The sequence below is a fragment of the Gadus chalcogrammus genome, chromosome 8 (genome assembly GCF_026213295.1).
Source record: "Gadus chalcogrammus isolate NIFS_2021 chromosome 8, NIFS_Gcha_1.0, whole genome shotgun sequence".
NCBI lineage: Eukaryota > Metazoa > Chordata > Actinopteri > Gadiformes > Gadidae > Gadus > Gadus chalcogrammus.
Window position 1 is genome coordinate 17286807 of NC_079419.1, and position 25774 is coordinate 17312580.

At 42.8% G+C, this 25774-nt stretch overlaps 3 protein-coding genes across 3 annotated transcripts; 1 reads left to right on the top strand and 2 right to left on the bottom strand.

Moving 5' to 3' along the window:
• Positions 1–519: 519 nt before the first annotated feature.
• Positions 520–7481, bottom strand: slc25a42 (solute carrier family 25 member 42). Its single transcript, XM_056596682.1, has 7 exons — positions 7393–7481; positions 7192–7294; positions 6906–6931; positions 6644–6810; positions 6263–6379; positions 5916–6067; positions 520–5627 (listed from the first exon to the last, which is right to left on the bottom strand). Exons 1-7 carry the CDS (start codon positions 7471–7473, stop codon positions 5302–5304), a joined length of 972 nt encoding a protein of 323 aa, XP_056452657.1. The 5' UTR covers positions 7474–7481; the 3' UTR covers positions 520–5301.
• Positions 7482–10129: 2648 nt separating this feature from the next.
• armc6 (armadillo repeat containing 6) lies at positions 10130–13308 on the bottom strand. Its single transcript, XM_056596664.1, has 7 exons — positions 12186–13308; positions 11840–11928; positions 11151–11730; positions 10899–11044; positions 10674–10805; positions 10452–10589; positions 10130–10356 (listed from the first exon to the last, which is right to left on the bottom strand). The coding sequence occupies exons 1-7, from the start codon at positions 12304–12306 to the stop codon at positions 10144–10146; spliced, it is 1419 nt and encodes a 472-aa protein (XP_056452639.1). The 5' UTR covers positions 12307–13308; the 3' UTR covers positions 10130–10143.
• Positions 12839–25368, top strand: mau2 (MAU2 sister chromatid cohesion factor). The gene is made up of 19 exons (XM_056596660.1): positions 12839–13247; positions 13456–13473; positions 13575–13640; positions 14052–14147; positions 14257–14351; positions 14460–14487; positions 14578–14733; positions 14989–15135; positions 15383–15473; positions 15908–16011; positions 18787–18864; positions 21120–21185; positions 21360–21443; positions 21643–21692; positions 21787–21864; positions 21972–22083; positions 22200–22290; positions 22384–22511; positions 22937–25368. The coding sequence occupies exons 1-19, from the start codon at positions 13014–13016 to the stop codon at positions 23009–23011; spliced, it is 1797 nt and encodes a 598-aa protein (XP_056452635.1). The 5' UTR covers positions 12839–13013; the 3' UTR covers positions 23012–25368.
• Positions 25369–25774: the final 406 nt, after the last annotated feature.

Genomic DNA, 25774 nt, shown 5'->3' on the forward strand with positions numbered 1-25774 from the left:
TGGGTCGATAATGTACAACAACTGTATAAATATTTGACACTGCATGGTGTGAATAAATATTATTATTTGCATCCTGTTTCTTTTCACAAGTCTCATGGTTTTTCCAATATAATTTTGCCTTTTAACCTTTGTTTATTTGCCCACGTTCAGAAACGTCACATATTATAGTGTGGTTAGCCTATAATGATTCACTTCCGGCGACAGCCTTTCATGATTGGCTATTATAAAAAAAATAATTGAGTTAAAGGAGGGGAGCCTGTAACGGACAGCGATAGAGAGAAAGCTAGAGAGACAGAGCCAGCCTTATCATAGTTCAGTTTGGTAGTCTACATATTGTTACATAACAGTAGAGTTACAAATGAATAACGAACAGAGCATGGTTCTTCCGACCTTCTTTTCAGACATCGAGTAGCCTATTATAGTATTTCGGCTGGCACGCGGAATTGTTCGGCGGTCAGAACTAATAAAACAATATCCAGTCCAATATTTTAAATGAAAATAGAATTGGCTCATTGCTAGAAATCTTAACAAATGAAGATCATTAGGTTGGACAGGCGCATAGGCCTACGTTTGATATTTAGGTCACCTCGTGCTGTGGTTCAATAACCAGCCTGTATCGGAGCAGTGATCCTTCGATGTAATGCCGTTCATAGGCTAATAAACCATAGAAAATAAATGATTCCATTAACATTTGTAAATTATATAATATAGGTTAGGCTTATTGATAATTATAATATATAAATAGGATTTGAGCCAATGTTCTCTTTATGTAGCGCGATGGGTAGGCCTATTACATAGACCTGGATGTATCTTTTAGCATACAATTTCTAGCATTAGCTTGCATTAAAAAAAAACCTAATTAAATCATCTTACAACTACAGGCCTACTATTAATATCTTTGCTAAAGAATACCTTTCTGCAATTTGAAAAGAGGTCCTAATCTTACCATTGCAGGTTTAAAATGGCCAACATACTAAATACATATTCTAAATGCTAGGCAGAATACTAAAAAATACGATAAGACTAGGCCCAAACACAATATCATCTGAGGTAGGGGGGTTTTCATAATTTGCCCAACGAGCATATTTTATCCACAAAATAGAATAGGCCTATTGTAGATATTTGTTGGAGCTAAAAAAATTGCAAGATAATACACGTTGCCTGACCTCTATTTATTAACTATTAAGAATTATATTTCGATGAAAGCCTACTGTATAGTTTAGCCTGGGCCTAATTGGATTAGTTATGGGAGGGTGGGGGTAGCAACAAGCCATCTGAATAAATGCAAATAGGCTCTTAGTGGGCATCGTGCCAGGTATCTATAGCAACCACATTTTGTGATCTTTGTCTTCCTTCATCCCTCCTTCCTACAATATGTGGGCTAATTACTTCTGTCTCCCTCTGCCTTCTGTCTTTGCTGGCGGTTTCCTCTTTCCACATGACCCTTTGCCAGAAAAATAATGCATAAAATAAGAAGCGTGCTGGTTAAATGATCAGTATAAATGTAGGTATTTTTGCAGGGTAGGCCTGTAGTTTTTTTCTCTTAAACAGTCCTAATGGCTCCTTACTAATATCGAATATTTCGCTGGTCCACTGCTTGTATGATGGGCCATCACACTTTTTTGCTATTAATCATTGAGGACTGGTCTGTCAAGGTCAAGTTCAAATTCACAGCGTGACCCCAAATTTCCACAACCACTTGACAAGTCCAATAGTTGTGTTATACTGTCACCTATCGACCACTTTCAAAGCTAAAAAAGATTTGACATGGTTTTGAGAACTCTGTATTTCTTTTAATATAGTGCTCCCTTGTGGTCACTTTAAATAATACAGGTTGTAGTGGAACAAAACACAAACCTCACTTGTCGATTGGTTTGCATTGTAGATGATTCCCTCTAATGGTTAACACATACCATCACAGGCATAACCTCTGATCTGCTGATATAGATAGTTACCCGATACCTACTAATCTCTTTTAAACTTCAAATATATAAACTACATTCATATTTACACGGAAAAACGTTGAATAGGCCTACCTTAGAATATGTAAAATTGTATAAAGAGCTGTAATGTTCTTTGAATGAATAAACATAGTATTAGTTCATGTCAGGTTTATTAAAGAATCTCTGAGGCTGCCTACAGATCACAGTTAGTGTGTTTACATTCATGTTGGCACAAACCACTTTACAAAACAGATAATTCCCCTGTGTCAAAACAATTGCAACATGCAAATGCACCGATCCCATGTCTTTGAACGTCTGCATATGATTAAATAACTTTGTTAAAACTTTATCTATTGCATTAAATTAGCAATGGCTACATTAGGAACACCATAGACAAACCCCAAAAAAATAAAATTGAAAGTCACTCATCTTTTTAACATACGTATTATTTCATATTAAGCCACTTTATGGTCTTACGCAAACAATTGAATAGGCCTATTAATAATGTAAAAATGAGAAAATCATTGTTTTGGCATTTAATGATTGTCTTAATTACTCTCCAGTTCTAAGGTAATACTCTGAGACCAGCCGTTATACATCTGTTGTATACTTTCAATATTGCCCTGTGCTAGACAGTAATGTCCCTTTGTCCCTCACCTTACGTCAACACACACGCATCTTATGAAACGAGAGGACAACAACATCTCCCTCCGGCCAACTCTCAGCACACAGACTCCAGCAAACACAGAGTTACGGTTACATTTCAAGCAGGCGTAACACCTAAATTACTGTTATGCCATTGAGACAGGCAGGTAACAAACAAACCTCAACGAACATGGTTCTCAATTAGTACAATTAACAACAAAAGCGATTTGAAATAACTATTTAAATGTCAAAATGTCAGTATCACTGTTCTATAGCAAATTCTGGAAAAGCCTATAAAAGTGAACAAAACCTGCTGCAAAAAGGTCATAGGTTTAGTATTAACTATTTAAGTCATAGCAAAATCATTACTATTCCCTATGAGGCACTTGGAGGTCAGTATCGAGAAACCAAAGAACAGGTCCAGCCGTTGACCGAGAGCAGCATAACGGAACGGCCAGCAGCCACTCATGAGTAGCAACATCGAGCAGAAACATCGCACACATAGCATTGTTATCAGGCCGACATGGGGAGGGTCGACCCACCGTGAGTAATAATACAACGATGGACCCTGGATCCACCAGAGGGCTGGGCTCCACATTAAGAAGACCCACTCATCGGGTGCTCCGATGGGAAGCTGATAATTGGGGAGGCTCCCTTTGTGTCCCTAAAGCCTTCCCATACCTACTCTGAAGTAAAGCCCTTTCGTCGTCTTCCCTTAACGTTTGTGCTGAATCTGATATGAACATTGCCGGAATATTGTATGGTACCGACATAGATCAATTGATTCCTGTATATAGCAGAGATACAATCAACCACTCTCTCTACAAGTCTTATACCAGTGTATGATAAAGCAGTGAGTTACATAGACCGGTGGTGGGGGGGATACCATGTCCCCTGGATGTGTGTAGGATGCAACCCCAACACACACACTGTATCGGCCTACCACAGGTTGCAGGTTCGAGCAACAGTGAAATACACACACACAATAGTACCATAAAAGGTACATACATGCCTCCAATCTACGTACATGTAGGAGGTCCCTTGACCCCAGCACAAAGCTTCCTGGTGTTGGCATACATGTGTTTATAAATGGCCTTCCTTACCTAGCCCTCTTTGAATCTGACGCCACAAAGCCGGTCCTCACTTCCTCACCACCGGCCCAGCTGCTCCCGTTGCTCATCCTATAGTGAGAGCAGCGGTCCTCTGAAGGCTTAATGGTCCAAATATAGCCACTATGGTTGATATTTAAAGCCTCTGCTGGTGTCTTATCAATGCTCCCTGAAATGTGAACACAGCACAAGGCCAGCAGGCTCCATGGTACACACTGGGGGTCTAATCTTATACAATACTACTTCAATTAAACTGGGTGATGCCGATGAGATAATTTTGTGGGATGTTATAATGCATTACATAAGGCATTGTACTATTTGATATTTTAAGTATTTGATATGAGGTCATGTTATGAAAAATTTTCCATCAAGCCAATTATTCTCTGCCTAGACGTTTTAAAGTGTCAAAATCATGAACAGGATTAAATCAAACAAAGCTGCACCATGTCAAAACTATTAATGGCATCAACAACTGGCCTTATATGGGTTCACTTTATATAAAGTACAGTGTTTCCCCCAGCACTGTGTTGTTAAGGCGGCCGCCTTAACAACAATAGGGCCCCGCCTTGACTACCAATTTATATAAAAAAATGTTGTGTGTTGATGCGTCCTTGAGCAAGACACTTAACCCTAACTGCTCCTGACGAGCTGGCTGTTGCCTTGCATGGTTGACTCTGCCGTCGGTGTGTCAATGTGTATATTAACCGATTTAAGTCGCTTTGGATAAAAGCGTCTGCTAAATGCCCTAATTGTAATTGTACATATATATATATATATATATATATATATATATATATATATATATATAATTTTTTTATGCATTAGCAAAGTAGAAAACTCTCATAGGGAAAGAAAACATACTTCCATCAGGTGTAAAAAATAAATATCAATAATGCATCGGTAATACTGTTACAACAATGGTCGTGCCATAAAGCTTTTTGAATTGAATTGAAAAGGAGACCCCCCCCCCCCGCTCCTTGACTAAGACATTTACTGGGAGAAACACTGAAGTACTTATGCAGTAATGCTCGGATCAAATTCAAATGAAAAGCATGTTATCCCTCCCTTACCAGTGAACGCGTGACACTGCTCTGACATCCTCAGCTCGCACAGCAGATGTGTCCAACGGGATGACCCTGTTGTCACTCAATTGAACAAACACGATCAAGAGGGAGAGCACTATTAAACCACACTACCATCAGTAACCGCTATTCATCCATCTGCTAACAATCCAAGATGCCCAGCACATCCAAATGAGTCGAAGTCAGCCTACGTCACGAGAAAGAGTGTAGAGTGTAGGTGCGTGGCACAGACACACACGCGCAATGTGTTTATCGGCATCGTCGAGGTGGCAGATTCACAAGAAAGTAACACATCTTTGAAAAACGAAACAGACGACTTTAAAATTATTGCACATGACAGAGCCCCACAGCGGGCTCGCGGACGACAGCCGGTCCGGGGAGGCTTTGTGACCCATCGGCCCCCTGCATCCAGCCGACGCCTCCAACAACCGGCCTGCCACACGGCCGTACCATCCAGAGGCAGCGCGTGTTTGAATCCCCCCCCCCCCCCCCGGCCGCCTCACTGGCCCCCCTCCAGGGGTTTTACCGGGACGTGTAGCCCATTCGTTGCAGCTTCCTCAGGAGGATCTGCGTGAGGTCGAAGGTGGTGAAGCTGATGCCCACGGCGATGGGGCCCTTCACCCAGTTCATGCTCAGGCCCTTGTAGAGGCCCCGCACCACGCCCTCCTCCGCCACGATCTCCCGCATGGTGCCGGCGATGGTGCCGTAGGTGTGGCCCGTCACGCCCGCCGTCTGCATGCGCCGCCGCACCACGTCCAGGGGGTAGGACGCCGACTGGCCCAGCAGCCCTGCGCACGCGCCGAACGCCAGCCGCTCGTAGGAGTAGGGCTGGGGGCGGCCGCTTCGCTCTGCAGGGGGGGGGGGGGGGGGGCGGGAGAAGAGCCATCAGAAGGGTCACGATGGGAAGTCGCTTTGAATAGATATAAAACGTCCTACATTTTTGAGACGCTTTTACCTTCTTATTCGTTTGGATACAATGTAATTAATCTGTAGGTTAGGGTCGAGGCCTCTTGCTCAAGGGCACCTGGCAGGTTGGCATGGGAATAAGCGGGGTTCGAAGCCAGACCCTTTCCGCTGGGATTCAAACGCCACTAAGCGCCACCCAGGCGTCCCTGCAGTGGTGGGGGGGGGCGTACCTGCGTGCACCTTCTTGAGGGTCTCGTAGGTGAAGAAGCTGATGCCTGCGTAGGGCACCACGCCCAGGATGGTGGGGGTGAAGCCTCTGTACAGCGTCTTCAGGCCCTCCTCCCGGGAGATCCGTCCAAACACGTGCACTATGTTACCGTACCTGTGGGGAGCCAGTGAGGTGGGAGGGACGTGAGCCTTAGGGGTACAGGCGAAGGAAGTGGGTTCAAGGAAGGACATGACGCCTCTGAACCAAGACATCCACAGACATTTCTTCTGAGGTTGGGTTTTAAATAAAGAAGGACTGGTCTAATATCGACATTTGACTTTTGAGTTAGTGGGAGATGACCGGCCTTACATTTCTTTGGGTGTGACTGCCATCCTCGCACGTACCATGTCCAAAGGATAGGTCAACATGGCTGCTGTGGTACCTGCCATGGAGCCAGCCAGTAACCGTGGTATCGGAGGCAGGGCCCTTGGAAGCAGAGGTCAGGACACGTTATTAAAATCTGCCAAGTTGCTGCAATATAGGAACCTTTCTCAATAAAGCACTGTAAAACAAAAATATATATTTCTGTACTTTTCTGTGCTTTCAGGATTTAGTTAATGAATTAAAAAAAACATCATATCGGTCTAATTAACACACAAAAGTTAGTCTGTTCAAAAATCAAATCAATGTAGAGCCCTTTAGTTGAATGCATATTTTTGCATGCATATTATGGTACTGGTCACTACTCACTTCCCTTGGAAGCCATATATTCCCCCCAGGAATATCTTGTACTGCTCATGAGCACAGAACTGGATGGCAGCGTAGGGGATGACCCGCACCATGGTGGCAGAGTTCCCCCGCCACAGGCTGAGGAAGCCATCCTTCAGGTAGGTCCGGTAGATCAACCTGTAGGCCTCCTGAAGACACACCAAAACAAAGTATTAGTACGTCAGTCGAACAGGTGTGTGTTTCGCTATGAAAGAGATCAAATGTCAGATGTGCGGCAATCTACCTTGGCAGAAAATCTTGCGGAAGACACTGAAATAAAGAAGACCACACACACACACACACACACACACACACACACACACACACACACACACACACACACACACACACACACACACACACACACACACACACACACACACACACACACACTTCATGATACACCTGACCAAATATTTGATGGAGCGAATATTCGATTTACTGAAGCGAAAACATGATGAACAGATTTAACAGGTCCTTCTGCTGTATAATATCCTGCAGGCTAGATCCCATGCAGTTTGGTAGCTTGCCTTGGAAGATGATCTTGGTTCTGTCCAACGGGGCTACAGCTGTCTTGGCCAGAGCACCCGCTAGAGCGCCCGACAGGAGGGAGTTGAGGACAGATGGTCTTGGCTGCAGACGGACAGGGACACAGCTTAGAATCACCTCCCATTTAGCAGGGACATGGTGTTCCAATCACACACACACACACACACACACACACACCTTACCTCCGAATGACTGGAGGAGGCCGATGGCAACACTTCTCCCGGTGTGTGTGCTGCCCGTTGGTCCTGGACACCATTACCCATCCCCAAGAGCTACACACAGCCGGCCCTGGATGTGCTCATGTACTCCGGCCAGCAGGTGGCAACATCTGCAGTTGCTTGCAGCTCAAATGTTGGGATAGTTCTAGGAGAGGAGAGCGAGAGACAGAGGAAAGTCAAAATGAAAAGGAACAGTAGATATGTGTTTAAGATAGTAACATATGCAGCTGACAAGTTGGGGAACTTTCGATTTATTGGGCTAGCAATTGATCAATGCTTAAAGATAATTGTTCCTACAAAAAGTAGTTACAGGAACCATTCTCACCAATCAAATGGTCTGTCTAGTGTAATGGAAAATTCATGTTGGTTAATACTTTAAGATTTTAATTGAAGCTCTTCAGGTTGTTTTATCTAGATCCCCTTTGTTAACCTTTCGACTGGGGTGAAACGGTCACAAGTAACCCCTTATGTTTACGAGAAAAACTCCTGTAAATCAACATTTCCCTCACATTAGTATATGAACAAATGCATTGCGGGGAGAGGGTGAAACTGTGTTAAAAGGCTGTTTGAAACTTGATTCTGGGCTCACTCTGCAGTGTATGCATACATTAAAATAGGTTAATTATTTACAACTATTATGAGCTTTATTGCATTTACAAATCGTACATGTCCTAGACGTAATATCTAATAAAGAAATTGCCACGACACTAGGCTTGGAGGTTGAAAGCCTATCCCTAACCCTTCTTCTATAGCAGAAGAAAACACCCATGATCCACCCACAAACTCTTTGGTAAGATACTATGTTCTAGTTTGTTCCATTGAATAAGAACAATTAGCAAATAAGAAAGAAAACATTGGTCACTCATAAGCCCATTCGTTAAACATTTAGTAGGACTATGGCCTTACGGTTGGGACATTGTTTAACCACGGTAAAAATGGATGGAGGGTAAGGGTCACTGGAGAGCAATATGACTCTCGGAAAAAAAATTACAGTAGGCGTTTCAGGAGATGTTTATACAATGCTTTTGTAAAAGCTGTGTTATACAAGAGCCAGAACCTATGGGCAACGCATACGCCCAGCCCTACTTCCTCCCCACACCCAATGAAAGACTTTAACATTAATTCAATGTCGGTCACTTCCAGACAGTGTACATTATCTGATTTCTTCCGACTTACCAGCACGTTTTGCTGGTTTGACACGTTTTGCCATCTGATATAATTTGCCAACTTTTAGACGGGGAAATGTCCGAGTTGAGGCTTTCCCCAAAAGTAATTGAGAAAAACGTTGAGATTTAAAAAATATGATATGGTACTGGTATGTTTTGTTTATGTCCTTCATATGCATTCTGTGTGTGTGTGTGTGTGTGTGTGTGTGTGTGTGTGTGTGTGTGTGTGTGTGTGTGTGTGTGTGTGTGTGTGTGTGTGTGTGTGTGTGTGTGTGTGTGTGTGTGTGTGTGTGTCAGTACTGAGGTCAAATAGCCTATTTGTGTGCGTTACTCAGCTGATCAATAATAAACTATGTTTACGATGACGTTGCAGAAGCATTGCCACCCGGCCTTCCTTCAACATTAACTTTCATGATCCTCGTGATGACAACCAGACAGAGAACCTGATCTATCAGTGTTGGCGATAAATACCAACACAACAACTTTGTACACAGATACCCCAAACGCTACTAGCTTATAACCTCTAAGTTGTTCAACACTGCCCTCGTCGAGGAGGGTAATATCTAACAATCGACTGTCAACAGTTAACTACATGGTAACTTCCAGCTCGCTTACCTTTATCGTGAATTACACCCTCGTTGGTGCAGTTATGCTGTATGATGTGGTGTGTCCTATTCGTTAGCAAGTTGCTAACCAACTCTACTCTACAAATTCCGCAGCGTTAGCTATTCTGTATAACATCAAAAGGGAAATTCCTGGATCTTTCCCAAATACGGACATGGAGAGTTTTGCAGGAATTGATCAAGCCGTTACATACACTTTCTCCATAGTGTTTCATGCACTCATTTCTCGTACAGTGACTTTGAGTGACTAGAATAGTCCATGCTGTTATCTAGCTATCTGCAGCCAGTTACGCTGCTGTCACCGATCTCAACAGCAAGGGCGAGCCCAATGGGATTGTGGGAAATTGAGTCAGTCCGTCAGTTTCCCTCTCTACAGCTTGGATAGGTCCATTCGATTGGCGTGAAAAGGAGGCGAGATAGACTTGTTTCAATTCTCTAGAAAAATCAAGTAAATGTCTTGAATCACTTTATTATAACCATTACGCATAATACTGCCAATCAAAATTGAATTGCTCCTGCAATCCAAGGACCCAACCCATAGCTGTAAATATGAATCAAGCCATGCGAATGAATCAGCTCAAATATTGGTAAATTAGTAGTAAGGAGACACCCATGGGCAAATTTGAGATGAACGCATAACCATCTTTAATTTCATCTAAACATCCAGAGACGAATTCTACATACACATACAATAATATTATTAAGCAATTGGGAAAAGTGTGAAAGCCTAATGCAAAAAAATAAAAAATGGAATACAGCATTTGTAACAATATTGAGTTGACAATTGCTTATGACACAATTAGTAATTAGGAGTGACCATTTTGCAGGGAAGGGAATTCAACACACTTGACAATTACTTAATTTTGATTAAGTGGCTTCTAGCGGTGGTGCATAATCCTTTCAGGAGTGCCATGGAAGGCTCTTCTTCAGTATGTGAGGCTGCCCTTCTTGCCCGTCCACAGCTCTTTGAGCTCCACCTCACAGCCCAGGTCTCGGAGGGCCGCTTTGAACACATCCCCGAGGTCTCCGTGGGTCTGCAGCGCCTGGGCTATCAGCGGCTGGGCACCCATCGCCAGGATGGGTTGGCAGAAGTGTTCCATGCTGCTCACCAGGTTCCTCAAAAGCATACACGCCTGTCTCTGTTGGGAGGAAATCAAGGAGACATCAGGGTAGTTTGGTGTCAGGCAGAATGCCTAAAAGGAAATGCATTAGATTATGGTTGCTCTTATGGTACCTGCACATTAACCACATCCGGGTGCGTCCTCATACACTGGACCGCTGCAAGAGTACCTCCGTTCTCCATGATGACTGTGCAGTTTTTGGGCTTACGCAAGGCCAGGACCGAGAGACAGGCACTGCCCTGCTCACACACCTACCATGGAGAAACATGATTTTAAGCGGTTGTTCGATTTCACATTGTTTTCCACCAGATACTTCTGCATGACAATGTACTCACATGTGGGTTGCCCATATGTCTGTTCATGGCGATGACGATGAGCGGGACTCCACCCGCGTTCACCACGGCGTCTTTGACATCGTCGTTCCCGGCGATTGCCTTTAACGCGCAGAAAACCTGACGGACCAGCTCCTAAAAGAGAGGGAAAAACATTCAAGCGTTAAGGGAATTGGGATTTCTAAGATATAGAAATTGTGTTGAGAAGTATCCATTTGGGTAAGCTACCTGGGACTCATAGCTGTCTACAAGCAGAGTCATCATGAATTTTAGTCCTCCCAAATCACAGATGTCTTGACAATATTCATTCCTCACAGCCAGTCGGGACAAAGTAGCGCACAATTCACTCAGCACAGAGAAATTATCCACATGAGCTGCAAGTAAACAAAATAGCAAATACATGATTCATATCAAATTATAATATCAAATCCAATAAGGAGGTTACCAAAAGTTTTGTGTCATCCTTCATTAAAATTCTACCTTTAGCAGCTGCAGTTATGATCTTCAATGCGTTGTGGTCCTGAACAATCATCTTGGCATGCTCGTGGGCGTTCCCGAACGCAACTCTGATATCATCATCGAAGGTCATGTACCGGAGAGTGGCGCAGGCCTCTTTGACCAGCTCGCCGCATTCTGTGTTACGGCTGATGGCGCCGGTAAGCAGAGGAAGCACTCCCCCTTTCACCAAATCTTGCCTGTTCTGCTCATGCTTCAAGCAGCAGTGACGTATTGTGCGAAAGCCAATAGACGTAACGGCGGGGTCTTCTCGATACTTGTTTAGGATCAGTATGAGAAGGGTTTGACCCTCTGCGTTTAACAAGTCCGGCTGTCCATTGGTCAGTGCAGACAGGGCAGAGAGAGAAGCTATTACACCTTCCTTGTCCTCTAAACTCCTTTTGCAGCAGGAAAGGATGACAGGATATGCATCTTTCGTAGAAGCCAGGTGCCGCTGGGCAAATCCAATGGAACACTGCTCTGTGAAGCGTTTTAGGTCGGAAATGATCTCGCTCTCTGCGGTAATGGTTGTTATGTCACCAGTGTTTTTTAAGGCGTCCAGTGCCTTTAAGAGAAAATAAAGGGATGAATTGACGGATGAAGGTATTTGGCATTTTATTTGGGTATTTTAGTAGTGCGCACACAATCTTCTGAATAACCTATTCCAGACTCACCTGTAAGACTTCGTGAACTTGCATTTGGTCCCCTTGTTTGTCTTCAGATGTAACTGGTACAGCTTTGACAATGCAGGTGAGATCCACACCTGCATTCATAGTAGAAATATTGGCTTACAAATGAAAACCTATAATTTACTTTCTGCTTATATTGTTAATAACATTGATTAACTTCCATCGAGAGTACGCAAAAGAACAACAACTGAGATAAACCTCACTGACACAATCTAGCAGACAACTCATTTAGATGATGGTGGTATTAAGATCAACATGTAGAGTAGACCATGGAAAGATGAGCGTGTGTCACTGTGTGAGTGAGTGAGTGAGTTGCTTGTTAAAACGTTACCTTGAGAATCAAACTGCTCCACAGCATCCTTCAAAGCATCATCAGGATCCATCTCGAAATCATCCATGTTTTCTTTGACCACCGCATCGAAGGTTTCCTGTGTGATCCTACGTCTTGCCATGGTCACAGCGTTTAGTTATATTTTAGACTGTTATTTTAACCTGGTGAGAATGTTCACCGATGTTATACACCACAAACAGTGGACCTCAAACCTGGCAGTAACAATGACTTCGAGTAAACGTTGGCGCCGCCAGTTAAGATATTGGCGCAAGATATGAAAGGCCAGAATATAAAGTTATCGGTGTTCAGCTCTGCTCATTACAGCTCGGGTTAAACTGTAATAACGGGGGGATAGCAACGATCCGAATAGAATAACCCAAAATAAGTCAGAACATCTGTCATAAGCGGAGTCGGTTGTCCCCATACTACCTAGCTAAGACAGATAACTCGTAACATGGGTGTGAATATACACCATGGGGAATACACGCAGTTGCGTTTCCTGAATATCAAGTGCCGTACATATGTCCCGCTTTCAAATATGTCCGGCTTCCTATTATTCGATCAAAACGTTCCACAACCATTACATGCAATTCCATTTTTTTCATTTTATACTAGATAAACCAGTCAAATAACAGTATCGCTGATCTCAATATTAGATAAATCTCAATTTGGTTATAAATATTGTATATTAAGCATGGTTGGTGGCATTAATATTGGCTTTAATTCTGAAAATACTGGACCGGATATGCCCGGCTAACAGACGACCTCGACAAAAAATTTAACCATTTTCCTCAAGGTTTGTTGTTGTTTTGTTGTCAGACCATTAAAATGGCGACAGCCACAGAAGCCCCGGAGTCCTGGTACCTGGCCCTACTAGGATTTGCAGAGCACTTTCGCACGTCGAGTCCGCCTAAGATTCGTTTATGTGTCCATTGTTTGAAAGCCGTGTTTCAGTTCAAACCGACCCAGAGGATAGAGGCCCGGACACATCTCCAGCTCGGCTCGGTGTTGTATCAACACACCAAGAACATCGAACTGGCCAGGACTCATCTAGAGAAAGCGGTAAGGAGATCAGCAGATCAGAGAAAGCTGGATAAAACACTCCCGCACCATTGCCCACTACGCACTGAATCTATGTCAATAGCACAGGCAAAAACAGACATTTGTCAAACTTACTATCACGGGGTTGATTCTGCGAAGACCACTGTGATCAGCTTCTTTTTTTTTAAATATAATTTAAAATCAAGCCGTTTCTCTTTTTCCCCAACAGTGGTTCATCTCCCAACAAGTATCCTTTTCAATTTTCAAAATGTGAGAGGTAAAGTATGCGTGTATCTTCACGAACTACACTATTCAACAAAAACAATAGTCCTTCATCAACGCTCTCAGATCCCTCAATTCGAAGATGTCCAATTCGAAGCAGCAAGTCTTCTGTCAGAGCTATACTGTCAGCAGGTATGTACATAATATCTATTCTCCAACCAATATTAAACATGCATCTTTTGCAACATCAGAGGATAGGCCTATCTACCACGTTGGAGGAATTGCATGGGATCAGGATGTATGGCATGTTGCTATGTTTTTATTAAAGATTATGAACTTCTTGTTATTAAGGTGTATTTTTTTTTTTTTTTAAAAATAACAACCTTTTTGGTCCAAATAACAAAATGAGTCTTTATTATTTCATCCTCATTATTTTTAGCGTTAGTTTGAACAAAAGTTGTTCAACTGCTCCTTCTCCGAGTAGGCAATACGGATCACTGGACTCCACCAATAGAAAGGACAAAACCATCTACAAATGGTCTGTCCTTAAACTCATGTTTTCCCCTGCCATATTGAACCTCACCTGTCCCACTCTGGTCACAGAACCTGGTGGACTCGGCCAAGCCACTGCTGCGCAAGGCCATCCAGATCTCTCAGCAGACGCCCTACTGGCACTGCAGACTGCTGTTCCAACTCGCCGTAAGACAACAATAGTCCCATATCACAGGCTCCTGTCTGATATAATTGTGGACACCTGTGGTAACTTTGTATGTATTTTGTACCGTTTCTCTCTCTCTCTCTCCTGCAGCAACTGCACACCCTAGAGAAAGACCTGGTGTCCGCATGCGACCTTCTAGGGGTAGGAGCGGAATATGCAAGGGTCGTAGGCTCGGAATACACCAGGTCAGCCGATCATTACCACAACCCTTTAAAATATGAACCATTTGTGTATTCTTCCAACATTTAAAAAAAAATATATATCTTTTTTTAAACTTTTTTTTTCTGTTGCAGAGCACTTTTCTTATTGAGTAAAGGAATGGTAAGGTTAAAAATATATATTTTACATTCAAAATATTTAGAAATATATTTTGCGCTCATTGCTTTTGAATCCACGTCGCTTTGGTTCCAGCTGCTTCTGATGGAGCGCAAGCTGAGCGAGGTGCACCCTCTGCTCACCCTGTGCAGTACTATCGTGGAGAACTGGCACGGAAACCCCATCCAGAAGGAGTCCCTCAGGGTCTTCTTCCTGGTGCTGCAGGTCACACATTACCTGGATGCCGGACAGGTGCGGTGACGATTCCCAGTTGGTTTGGGCATACTTTTATTTTGAAGTATGGATTGAAGTGCCCTGTATATATGTTCGCTCATCGGGGAATCTTTTCAAGGAAGGTGTAGTGGCTTTATTGAGAGATCCGAACCCTATTAACGTTGTTTTTTAAGGTATGGTTTCGTCGTTAGCTATTCATTATTAGATAAACCTCCTTGTTGGTTTTCTGTCTTTATAATGCAAAGCATCATCCTCCTTGTATGTTTGTGTTAGATCAAGAGTGTGAAGCCTTGCCTGAAGCAGTTGCAGCAGTGCATCCAGACCATCTCCACGCTGCACGACGACGAAATCCTGCCCAGCAACTCGGCCGACCTCTTCCACTGGCTGCCCAAGGAACACATGTGTGTGCTGGTGTACCTGGTGGGTTTGTGCACACACACACACACACACACACACACACACACACACACACACACACACACACACACACACACACACACACACACACACACACACACACACACACACACACACACACACACACACACACACGCGCACGCACACACACCCCTCTCATAAAACTGATATAAGAGGTGTGAGATCATGTTCTATTTGCTTTACAGGTATTTCCTTGTCTTTATGTTGTCTTTGTGTATTTTTCTGTCAGGTCACCGTAATGCACTCCATGCAGGCCGGTTACTTGGAAAAGGCCCAGAAATACACAGACAAAGCATTGATGCAGCTGGAGAAGCTGAAAAGTAGGTGGTTCTCTTCTCACAGCTGCTCTCCATCCCAAGGTGGAATAGTGACGGTGTTGCGGTGTGTAGAGATTTGATGTTGATTCGTAGTGTTGTGATGTTGATGTGTAGTAGCGTTGTGTGACATGTGGATGTGTAACGTTGGGATGCTGCTGTGTAGTGTTGTGATGTGGAGGTGTTGGGATGTTGGTGTGTAGGGTTGGGATGTGTTGTGTTGTATTGTGATGTGGAGGTGTTGTGATGTTGGTGTGTAGGGTTTTGATGGTGTGTAGGGTTGGGATGTGTTGTGTTGTGATGTTTGTGTGTAGGGTTATGATGTTGGTGTTTTGCATTGTGATGTAGAGGTGTTGTGATGTTGGTGTGTAGTTTTATGATTTGGAGGTATAGTGTTGTTATGTGTAGCGTTGTGATGTTTTGGATGCATTGTGTTCCAGTGCTGGACAGCAGTCCCATCCTGCCAACGTTTCAAGTCATTCTCCTGGAGCACATCATCATGTGTCGGCTGGTAACGGGACACAAGGCTACAGCTTTGCAAGAGGTGGGTGGTCCTACCATTGTTGTTTGGTTGGTTGAGAGGTTAAAGCAGTATTAGTCGATTTTCTGACTAACTTAAACACAGAAAAACATTTACCGGTAGTTAACCCCCTGCCCCAGCTGTGTCTAAAAAAACAACAACACAATTGCACTTTTACGACCTGGCCACTGTATTTAGAAATTATTGCTTTGTTGGATTTTAAGTTGTTTGTTTTTTCATTTTGAGAGGGGGAAAGAGATAAAGACAAAATGTGGGTTTCTGGTGGCCCATTGTAGTGTCTATTAGGTGACCTTATGACCCAGAGACAACATCCTGGATTAGTCTAATTGAAAAAGTAGATTATGGCAGTTTCACGAAAAATAAGGGCTCATTTAATACCCCTCATATTTTTGGTGTTTGATACCAATGAAATTGTGCACTTTTTTCTAGGGCTAATGATTTGGGAAAATAATCGAAATGTATGGAAGCATTTATGTTGCAAAATTAAAATGGCAATGCAATCTGCAATTCAATAAGTCATTACATTATGCTATTGACAATTCATTATGCAATTTAATAATGTCATTTGTAAATACGTTATTCAAAGTGAATTTGACTGAAACCCTCAATTAAATTTGCAAAAATTAGTTCCTTTATTCAAATTGAAAGCTATAGTGTCCCCCTGATTGCAATGCCCTTCGCCTCGCTCCATGTGTTGCGAAATTGAAATTACATTTCAATCCGCAAAAAGCTTTGCAAAGCGTTTTGCAAAAGATTTTGCAAAACGTATCAGCCAATCGCGTCTGGGCGGGAACTACGTCACTTCCTCGTCAGACCAGCTGATCATCCACACTTGGCACTTTCTATTCTAGGCCTAGCATTGTGCCAGGTTTGACTGGGTTGACGTATATAGTAATAACGTGAATGGCCGCTGCAGCTCTAGTGGAGCAGCGGGGTGCAGGGTCCGAGACAGCGACCAGCATGCCTGCACCGGATCGCACCGAAGAATGGCGCGCAAACCGCTGTTTCAGTTCAACTAGTGACCGTGTTAACTGGTGACCATCAGCCGAATGCGTCGCTTGTTGTCGTGCTTACGGCAGCTGTTGGAAATCGGGAAAAGACTCGTAGCTGTCCTTGCGAATGCCTCTTTGATTTGTTTTCAATAAAATGCCAGAAACATACCCATCTCATTCGTATTTGGAGAGTAATTGGAGGAAACTTGTCACGTAGAACGATCTTAAGCTAAAATAAATGGAAAATGTGTGTTTTTTTATAATTAATATGGGATTCGAGCTCCTACAATTTTCGGGGGGAAATATATCAAGTTGAGATTCCATTCCACTGTGCTGTTGAGCCACAGAGACTTTGTCATCTGCAGTACTAAAAAGCACAACTAGTCTTCTTCCTAAGAGCAGGAGGCAGCCAGATCAACTTGTGACCCAACTTTCCATGTTATTATAGATATAGACCATGGTATTTGTCTCATTTTCCAAAAAGAAGAGGCCATTACACCACTTATTCAAAACCTAATGTTGTGCTTCCCTCCACTGCCTACAACTCAGCCAAAAATTATGCGATTCGCTCTTTCGCTATCCTTTCGGTCGCCTGATGTGGTGTAATCTCTTGCTCTGGATCGTCTCTAAGCAAAGCAGCGAGCTCGAGAATCGAGTGTGCCACCACACATGTTCCCAAATAGAACGGACAAAGGACGGGGCGGGGGATTCATTGTTAGGGCGCACTGAAACCCTCACTGTAGTAAGCAGGACAACGCAACGATTTTGCAAAATCTTTTGCAAAGCAGTCTGCGGATTGAAATGTAATTTCAATTTCGCAACACACGGAGCGTGGCGAATTGCATTGCAATCACGGGGACGCTATAGCTTTTCAATTTGAATAAAGGAACTCAAAAAGTTTGACAATGTTATTCTATTTTTTATTTTTATAACTTTTGCAAATTTCATTGAGGATTTCATTGTCACTTTGCATATTAAAATACACTTTGAATAACGTATTTACAAATTAAATTATTAAATTGCATAATGAATTGTCAATTGCATAATGAAATGAGTTATTATTGAATTGCAAATTGCATTGCCATTTGAATTTTGCTACTTATATGCTTCCATAGAAATGCGTATTTTTTTTTTTTTACCAGTATTGCGATTGCAATTTAGTATGCGATTTTTATTTTTAAAGTTCCATTTCTTCTGTATTATACACTAAAAACAATCAATAAATCATGACCAACACAAAATTGGACACAGTTATATTAGAAAAGGAAAATATATATACGAATCTTAATGATCTTAGTAACAGTCAAAAATCAAACAAACTAAAGTGTAGAACTATTAAAAATAACAAACGTGTCTCTACCACTATATGTAATTATCTCCAAGTTGTGGTAATAAACATGTAATATGTTAACATGTTCTTTTTCAACAAATCAAACTATAGCGTTGCCAGTTGTTTTCTCAATCTCATGTCACGTGTACTGTAGCCCTGTGTATCCTATGATTGATTCAACATTAAAAATAACACTTTATTTTATTTTTATCGCAGCCATTTGCGATTGGAAAATTGCGTTCTATTCCATTGCAAAATCGGTTTGAATTAGATTATTCGTTCAGCCCTACTGCCTAACTACCAAAACAGAAATAAAGCTATGAAATAGTTGTCAATGTTTTCATGCTGGATTTGGGTTAAAGCCGATATCTGCAACGGCAGATATTTTGAATTGTACAAGCCTTGCTAGTTCAACGATAGGTTAACCGAGTTGTGTTGTCACTGGTCTTTGTGTAGATCTCCCAGGTATGCCAGCTGTTCCACCAGTCGTCTCGGCTCTTCACTAACCACGCTGCCCAGCTTCATACGCTCCTGGTAAGTGCAAGGAAACTGTACTTTACCGAAACACTTCAGAATTACAATCCTTTTAAAAACCGCCACGACCTTCATGTTTGTTGTTATGAAGAGTTTTATTGATTTTCACCATGATACAAAATGCACATTAACAAGGAAATGAACAAGACAACAATGCATAACAAAAATAAAAAGCTGATGGTGGGGAGGGTGTCGCCCAAATCCCTCAACAGGATATATTTTTTTGGTTCATTATTTACCCCGCTTAACATTTTTCATACAAGCTTGAAAATGAGCATGGGTATTACTGCAGGCCGCACAAAGCCAGAAATGAAAGACAAATGAGAGAAGTAGGACAGAAGGGTTGTATTTAGAACTGTCAGTTAAACGCGTTATTAACGGCGTTAACGCAAACCAATTTTAACGGCGGTAAAAAAATTATCGCATGATTAACGCAATTATTTTATAAAAAAAAATAAAATAATAATAATAATAATAATAATTCTTTGGCTCAAAACAAAGAAGCAGTAGCCTGACTGCTATGTTCAAGTGACATTTGTTCAAAGCACTCGTTTAATTGCACTATAGGCTCTTTTTTTGTATCGCCCTGTTTTGATCAGTATATGCCAATGTTGTTATCAATAAAAAATCATTTGCACAAGGCAAGCCGATGCACTTCACCATGTTGATAAGAGAATTAAAATGAGAAAAATTATGGGACAAAAAAATCAAGGGATATTTAGCATAGAAAAATAACTAAAAATAATTAGCATAGAATAATAATAATCGCGATTAATCGTGAGTTAACTATGACATTAATGCGATTAATCACGATTAAATATTTTAATCGCTTGACAGCTCTAGTTGTATTATTAACTACTAAGTGGACACTGCCCAGGTGGCCCTCCCGGCCCTTATCAAAGTCCTCTAACAGAAAGGCTGTTCCCATGTTCAGCTATCCAGGTATTCCTCCATCCCATATCCCAAGAGAAGCAGGCTGCTTAGCGCTCCCTCCAGTTAAATATCAGTTTTATTTTAGAAGATAAGCCGTAGAGGCCATAAAACCACAACAGAGATAGCTGCCGCAGAACTGTCTGCTAATCATGGTATCGAGACAATATGAAACAAGCTCAACGGTATATTTTCACTTAAAGAAGAACCGACGACTGTGCTTTTGTTGAGAAGAAGTATGTTTTTTCACCACTCGCTGCTGCGTCACCCAGTTTTTGCTATGATGGGTGGTAGGCCTATTCAATAACGTCCAGAGGCATTCTGGTCTCTCCCCGTTGGTGACGCCCTTTGGAATTCCAGACTAATTACAGTTTGCAAGTTAATATATGCTTTACTCCGAATCGTTGAGTGTATAATCCTAATTCTCACACATTTAAAAGAGCTCAAAGCTGGCCTCTTAAATTGAATTCCACTGAGTAGTAGTGAAAGATATATTAAGGTCATGTTCCCAAGTCAGCTGGACAGAAGATTATGCATTTAGGGCAGCCGTAGACATTAAAGGCCCCTACCCACTTGGCGTCAACCCCCACTTCAGGGAGGAGAGGGGGATGGGGGCTGAGGTCAGCTTTGATGATCGTGTAGTTTGGGGGTCTCAAGTCACGCCATTTTGCTGCCCACGTCGAGTTTCGTGGGCAGAGACCTTTTTCAACCATGTTCAATATTTTCAGGCCCGACTTGTGTAAATTGAGTGAGACTGAGAATAAAATCTGTGATTACAGTGGCAACAGCCAATTAGAACAAACTTCGCTACGGATGACTCAGATATCGGGATTCAATGTTGACAATCCCACGTAAAACCATCATTTTCTTCCTTGTAATTTGAAAACTACTGCCTAACTATTTACCGGAGCCGTCATATTTTCCAACCTGCAAGAATCCAGGGTTGAAACATTTGTTTCAGTGGAATTGACTTTAATTAGAGAGGTGACGATAATTCCAGCTGCTACTGGGCAAAAATACACCTCGCAGACCTCCCGTTTACGTAAGCGGAAGGGCTACGGGGAGCAATGAGATTTGGTGAGTTCTCGGAGAAGACTCTGATTATCTGGCAGTAGAGTCTTCACGTGTGTACCCCCCCCCACCCCCCGCATGTCAGGGTCTCTTAGCGTGGACCAGCGACCCGAGGGCCAGGCTGGACTGATCGTCAAGACCAGTCATGTAGTGCATTTACCGTGGACGGCTTTGACATTCAAAGTCTCCTTGCGGGCAGCGGCCTGACGCTATAACTATTTGGGAACTTACTTCCTGTACGTTTTTCTCGGCAGGGTCTCTATTGCATCTCCGTGAACTGCATGGACAACGCCGAGGCCCAGTTCACAGCTGCTCTTCAGGTGAGTTATGTGTGTGAAATATTCACCGCGGATGAACAAGCACACTGTGCATTTAGGGGAACTCTATGAGACCTCTGTCACACACTGAGGTGAGCTACTAAGAATGGATGCAAGATCACACCCATTCTTAGTAGGTCTTGCATATATTAAGTAGACGTCCGTCTTCTCTCCTAGATGACAACGCACCAGGAGCTTTGGACCTTCATCGTGACCAACCTAGCCAGCGTCTACATCCGGGAAGGGAACCGGCAGCAAGAGGTGTGTGTGTGTGTGTGTGTGTGTGTGTGTGTGTGTGTGTGTGTGTGTGTGTGTGTGTGTGTGTGTGTGTGTGTGTGTGTGTGTGTGTGTGTGTGTGTGTGTGTGTGTGTGTGTGTGTGTGTGTGTGTGTGTGTGTGTGTGTGTGTGTGTGTTCTGTGATCATATACTCTGTTCTTATTGGCCCTTTTTCTGTTCACAGCTGTACAGTCTTCTGGAGCGCATTAATCCGGACCAAAACTTTCCCGTTAGGTAAAGCAGGACTCCACCCCAGATCCATGGTCCTATCACTTGGTGTGTGAGTGTCGCTCCTCCGGCTCTCCACTAACGTGTGTCTTCTCTGCAGCTCTCACTGTCTGCGAGCGGCAGCCTTCTACATCAGAGGGCTCTTCTCCTTCTTCGAGGGGCGCTACAACGAGGCCAAGTAAGACTGTGCTCTGATCGCATTGTCGCATGCCCCTTAACACAGATGGTCTGGTTATCACGATGGCAGACACACAGTGTGACGCGGTCGTACGTCTGCACCAACAGGAGGTTCCTGCGGGAGACCCTGAAGATGTCGAATGCAGAGGACCTCAACCGGCTGACGGCCTGCTCTCTGGTGCTCCTGGGCCACATCTTCTTTGTTCTAGGGAACCACAGGGTAAACGGGGACTATTATTTGAATCGCATCTTAAGGCGTGTGTGTGTGTGTGTGTATGTTTGAGTGCGTGTGCCTGATCCAAACAGTCTGCCGCCTGTGTTTTTTTTCTCCAACAGGAAAGCAGCAATATGGTGGTTCCCGCCATGCAGTTGGCCAGCAAGATCCCGGACATGTCGGTGCAGCTCTGGTCCTCGGCTCTCCTCAAAGGTAGGATCCGCTGCTCCGACGGCAGGCTCAGACTCCTAAAAGTGTCGGTCTCACCGCCCCGCCCGCTGACACGGCTCCCCCCCCCCCCCGTAGATCTCAACAAGTCCTGTGGGAACACCATCGACGCCCACGAGGCAGCCCAGATGCACCAGACCTTCTCCCAGCAGCTCCTGCAGGATCACATGGCGGCCTGCAGCCTCCCAGAGCACAACCTCATCGGAGTAAGCACCACCCAATCCATCGTTTACCTTGCTCAGCTCTCTCTGTCTCTGTGTGTAGCTTTGTCGGTGGTTGAAAGTGGATGGCACAGTGAAATCACACGGTTTAAAGAGTTTATATATTTTATGTAAGCATGTAAATATTGTAAATGTAACTTCCAGAGCACCTATGTAAGGTATCTTATGTGGGTTGGCCGACAATGACAGTGGTTTGCCTTCCAGCTCACTTACCGTGGTGTCATTGTATCGTAGAGCAGAGAACCAGGGCTTGTGCAGTCGTTTATATCATTATACCCATTGCCTGTAGAGAGCGGCTGGTTGTAACCTTGTTTTTTTGTACTTTATCTGAAAACCAACCTTCCTACTAATGGAGTCTAGACAATTGAGTGTCCCTTTTCCTTTGGTAAACAGTGTGTCTTCTGTTTCAGTGGACGGAAGGCCTTCCACCGGTGCAGCTGCAGCCGCAGAATGGACCCACCACGGGCCTCACCAGCCTGCTCTGAGAACGTCAAGGAGGCCTGGCAATGCAATCGGGCCGGGGGGCAAGTGAGGCAGAATAAGAAGGTTAATCTGACTCCATACTTGGAGTTGGACAGACATTGGACAAAGAGGGGGATTTTTATTAATGGTCTCCCGTTGACCCAAGTTTATATAAAACAAGGGGGTGCATTACGTCACTAGTGCTAGATTTGAAACTGAGCATGCAAGGTTTTGCATACAGCCCAATTATAATCTTGGGCATGATTTGAATGGTTTTGTTATCTTTCACACTGCCTGGCACCTCAAGATACTGTTACTGTACAGTGACTCTAACAAATACTGTCCTTTTTAAATTCCCTAGTTATGGCGTGACCATTGAGTAGTCTGTCCGACCAAAATCAATTAAGTTATCCGATGTAAATACGTGACATCGGAACCCGTGATTGGATGGGCTCAGATGGGATTTCCACGTGAATTGGAAAAACAAGGTTTCCCTTCCCTCTCCCCCCCCCCACACCCCCCTATGTCCTGATACTCAGAACAGCAATAACAATGGCTATATTGCTATCGTTACCAAGTCTCTATAGACCCTCCTACAAAACATCTAAAGTGTATTTAGTATGTTTCTTTGATCACTTTTGAGGAAAGAATGTGATGATAAATCCGTGGAATGATGAAGTATTCCATGTCTCGCAGACCATCATTAATGCAACTCTATTATAATAGAGCTGCTCATGTAATAGAGTAGACATGCTTGGTGAGGCCATCGCTCACCATGTCCAGCAGTAGATATACGTAGGCCTATCACATGCTATATGGCTTGATAGCTGTTAGTAGGACAAAGTTTTGAGACAATTTCAGGTTTTTCATTTTATTGCCAGTTGCTCTTTTAAGCCTGTTGACTCTTTTTACCTGTGTTGTCTCGAGTGTGGTGCATGTGTACATATCTCCTGGATAAATACAATCGGTCATGAAGTATTTTACTAAAGTTTGCTTAATTTAAGCCTTTTAACGATTAACCTTTTACATACTGTCCTTTCTTGGAAATGATTTACTTCAGTTCTACCCATTGATACTCAAATCCCTGGTGGCACACATTTGTTCGGTTTAAGAATTTCTTCACTAAATTGTGATTACTGTTTACTACTAGTTCATACTACTTGTTACAGTTTATCTATCGCTACATAAATGAAATCTTTCTTGCCTTCCCATACAATTATAACAAGAAAAGGCATGGCTTAGTGACTTTAGGTTTATCCATGTTTCTTGTTAATATTGGATATCTCAAAACAACATACTCCTTTTTCTATAAATTTTACATAAAATGCAAAAAAATCACATTGTTCAAGCACAACCTGATCAATATTTGTTGCTTTGTGTTACAGCACCACTGATCAAAGTAATAAACAGTTCAGAATGTATGTGATTGACTGTCTTTTTGTAAATCTTAATAATTTGTGCATAATGCTTTGCGTTGCTTATTCAAACTATATGTATTTTACATGCATCTTCCAAATATATTTTTTGTATGCAGATATAAAAGCAAAAAAAGTGTGCAGCTTAAAAACTAACGTTCCACACAATTAACATTTGATGGGGTCATGGGGGTTTTTACTTTAATAAAACAGTTAAATGGGATATGTGTGTAGTTCTACGCCTTATGTAGTTTGGCCCATTCTTAGTAGATCTACTTTAGGGTTTTTGAGGGTTTAGTGCTCCCCATTTCAGATTATAAAACATCGAATTATTATTTCAACAAAACATATATTTGGAGTGTCAGCAAAAAGGACATGGAGATATTTTAGATAACCGTCTAAGCAACCATGAATAGATATTGTGAACACCGAACTAACTATTTAAAGCATTCTTTCTCTCTCATCAAAGCTGAGGTCGCAACGCCTGTTATATGAGAATAAAAGAGCGGAGTAATAAGTAAAGTTAGAACTTTATGCATATAAAGGTGTCTTGGACGGCGCTGAGAGGAGCCATTTCCTGCCAAATAGTGAGCCCGTCTAATCGCGTCTGCAGCAACGACTTCCTGCATTGTTACAGTAGTCTACTTAATGAGGATTAAGTTGAAGCTGTCATGTTACGAGCGGCCATTGCTAAATGCATGAAGAGAATCTTTAGGACGGATCCACATTCAAATATTCCCGTAGGCATCCAATTCAGTTGCCCGCTTAGTAAACTATGACAAATATATTAGAATGCAGAAGTATTCCCTATAGTGTTGGAAATGCAAGTATACATGCTGCTCAACACCGCATGAAGGATAATACCAGACATTACACTCCTGCGATCTAATTGTGGCTTATTTATATTAAAAGCAAAATATGAAGGCCTTTTTCTATTGCCATCTTTACAAATAAAACTTAAGACAGCAACACAAGTATGCTAGGTCTACTAGTCAACAGTCGTTGGCGTCTCTATTATTTAATAATTGTATATTTAAGAAACGTCACCATTGGCCATTAGGAACTCAGGACAATTGTCATTCAATACTAATTGGCTTTGGTCTGATGAACTTATCGTTTCGGTGGGTCTAGAATGGGTCAGACTGAAAGGTTGGGGTTTGTGAGCAGACTTCACTCATCTGTGGCAGCAGATGAGGGGGGGGGGGTCGTGGATGGAGTGATGGAATGAGAGAACCATCAATTCTGACGACACAAATTTAACTTCCGATTTTTTGAGCATTTAAAGGTAGAGCAGAATGATGCTGATGAGCTTTTGCGAACACGTCATCCTCCAGACACAACATCACACCGAAGGAGACGTGCGTGCGCCTG

What these genes read in the sequence shown, in the direction of transcription:
- mau2 (XM_056596660.1), top strand. Translation starts at nt 13,014, where the DNA reads ATGGCGACAGCCACAGAAGCCCCGGAGTCCTGGTACCTGGCCCTACTA. An exon ending in GACTGCTGTTCCAACTCGCC is followed by an intron (nt 14,148 to 14,256) that starts GTAAGACAACAA and finishes TCTCTCCTGCAG; the next exon opens with CAACTGCACACCCTAGAGAA. An exon ending in GACCAAAACTTTCCCGTTAG is followed by an intron (nt 21,693 to 21,786) that starts GTAAAGCAGGAC and finishes TCTTCTCTGCAG; the next exon opens with CTCTCACTGTCTGCGAGCGG.
- slc25a42 (XM_056596682.1), bottom strand. Translation starts at nt 7,473, where the DNA reads ATGGGTAATGGTGTCCAGGACCAACGGGCAGCACACACACCGGGAGAA. An exon ending in CCTCCTCCAGTCATTCGGAG is followed by an intron (nt 7,295 to 7,392) that starts GTAAGGTGTGTG and finishes GTCCGTCTGCAG; the next exon opens with CCAAGACCATCTGTCCTCAA. An exon ending in AACCAAGATCATCTTCCAAG is followed by an intron (nt 6,932 to 7,191) that starts GCAAGCTACCAA and finishes TCTTTATTTCAG; the next exon opens with TGTCTTCCGCAAGATTTTCT.
- armc6 (XM_056596664.1), bottom strand. Translation starts at nt 12,306, where the DNA reads ATGGCAAGACGTAGGATCACACAGGAAACCTTCGATGCGGTGGTCAAA. An exon ending in GGAGCAGTTTGATTCTCAAG is followed by an intron (nt 11,929 to 12,185) that starts GTAACGTTTTAA and finishes CTATGAATGCAG; the next exon opens with GTGTGGATCTCACCTGCATT. An exon ending in CGGATGTGGTTAATGTGCAG is followed by an intron (nt 10,357 to 10,451) that starts GTACCATAAGAG and finishes TCCTCCCAACAG; the next exon opens with AGACAGGCGTGTATGCTTTT.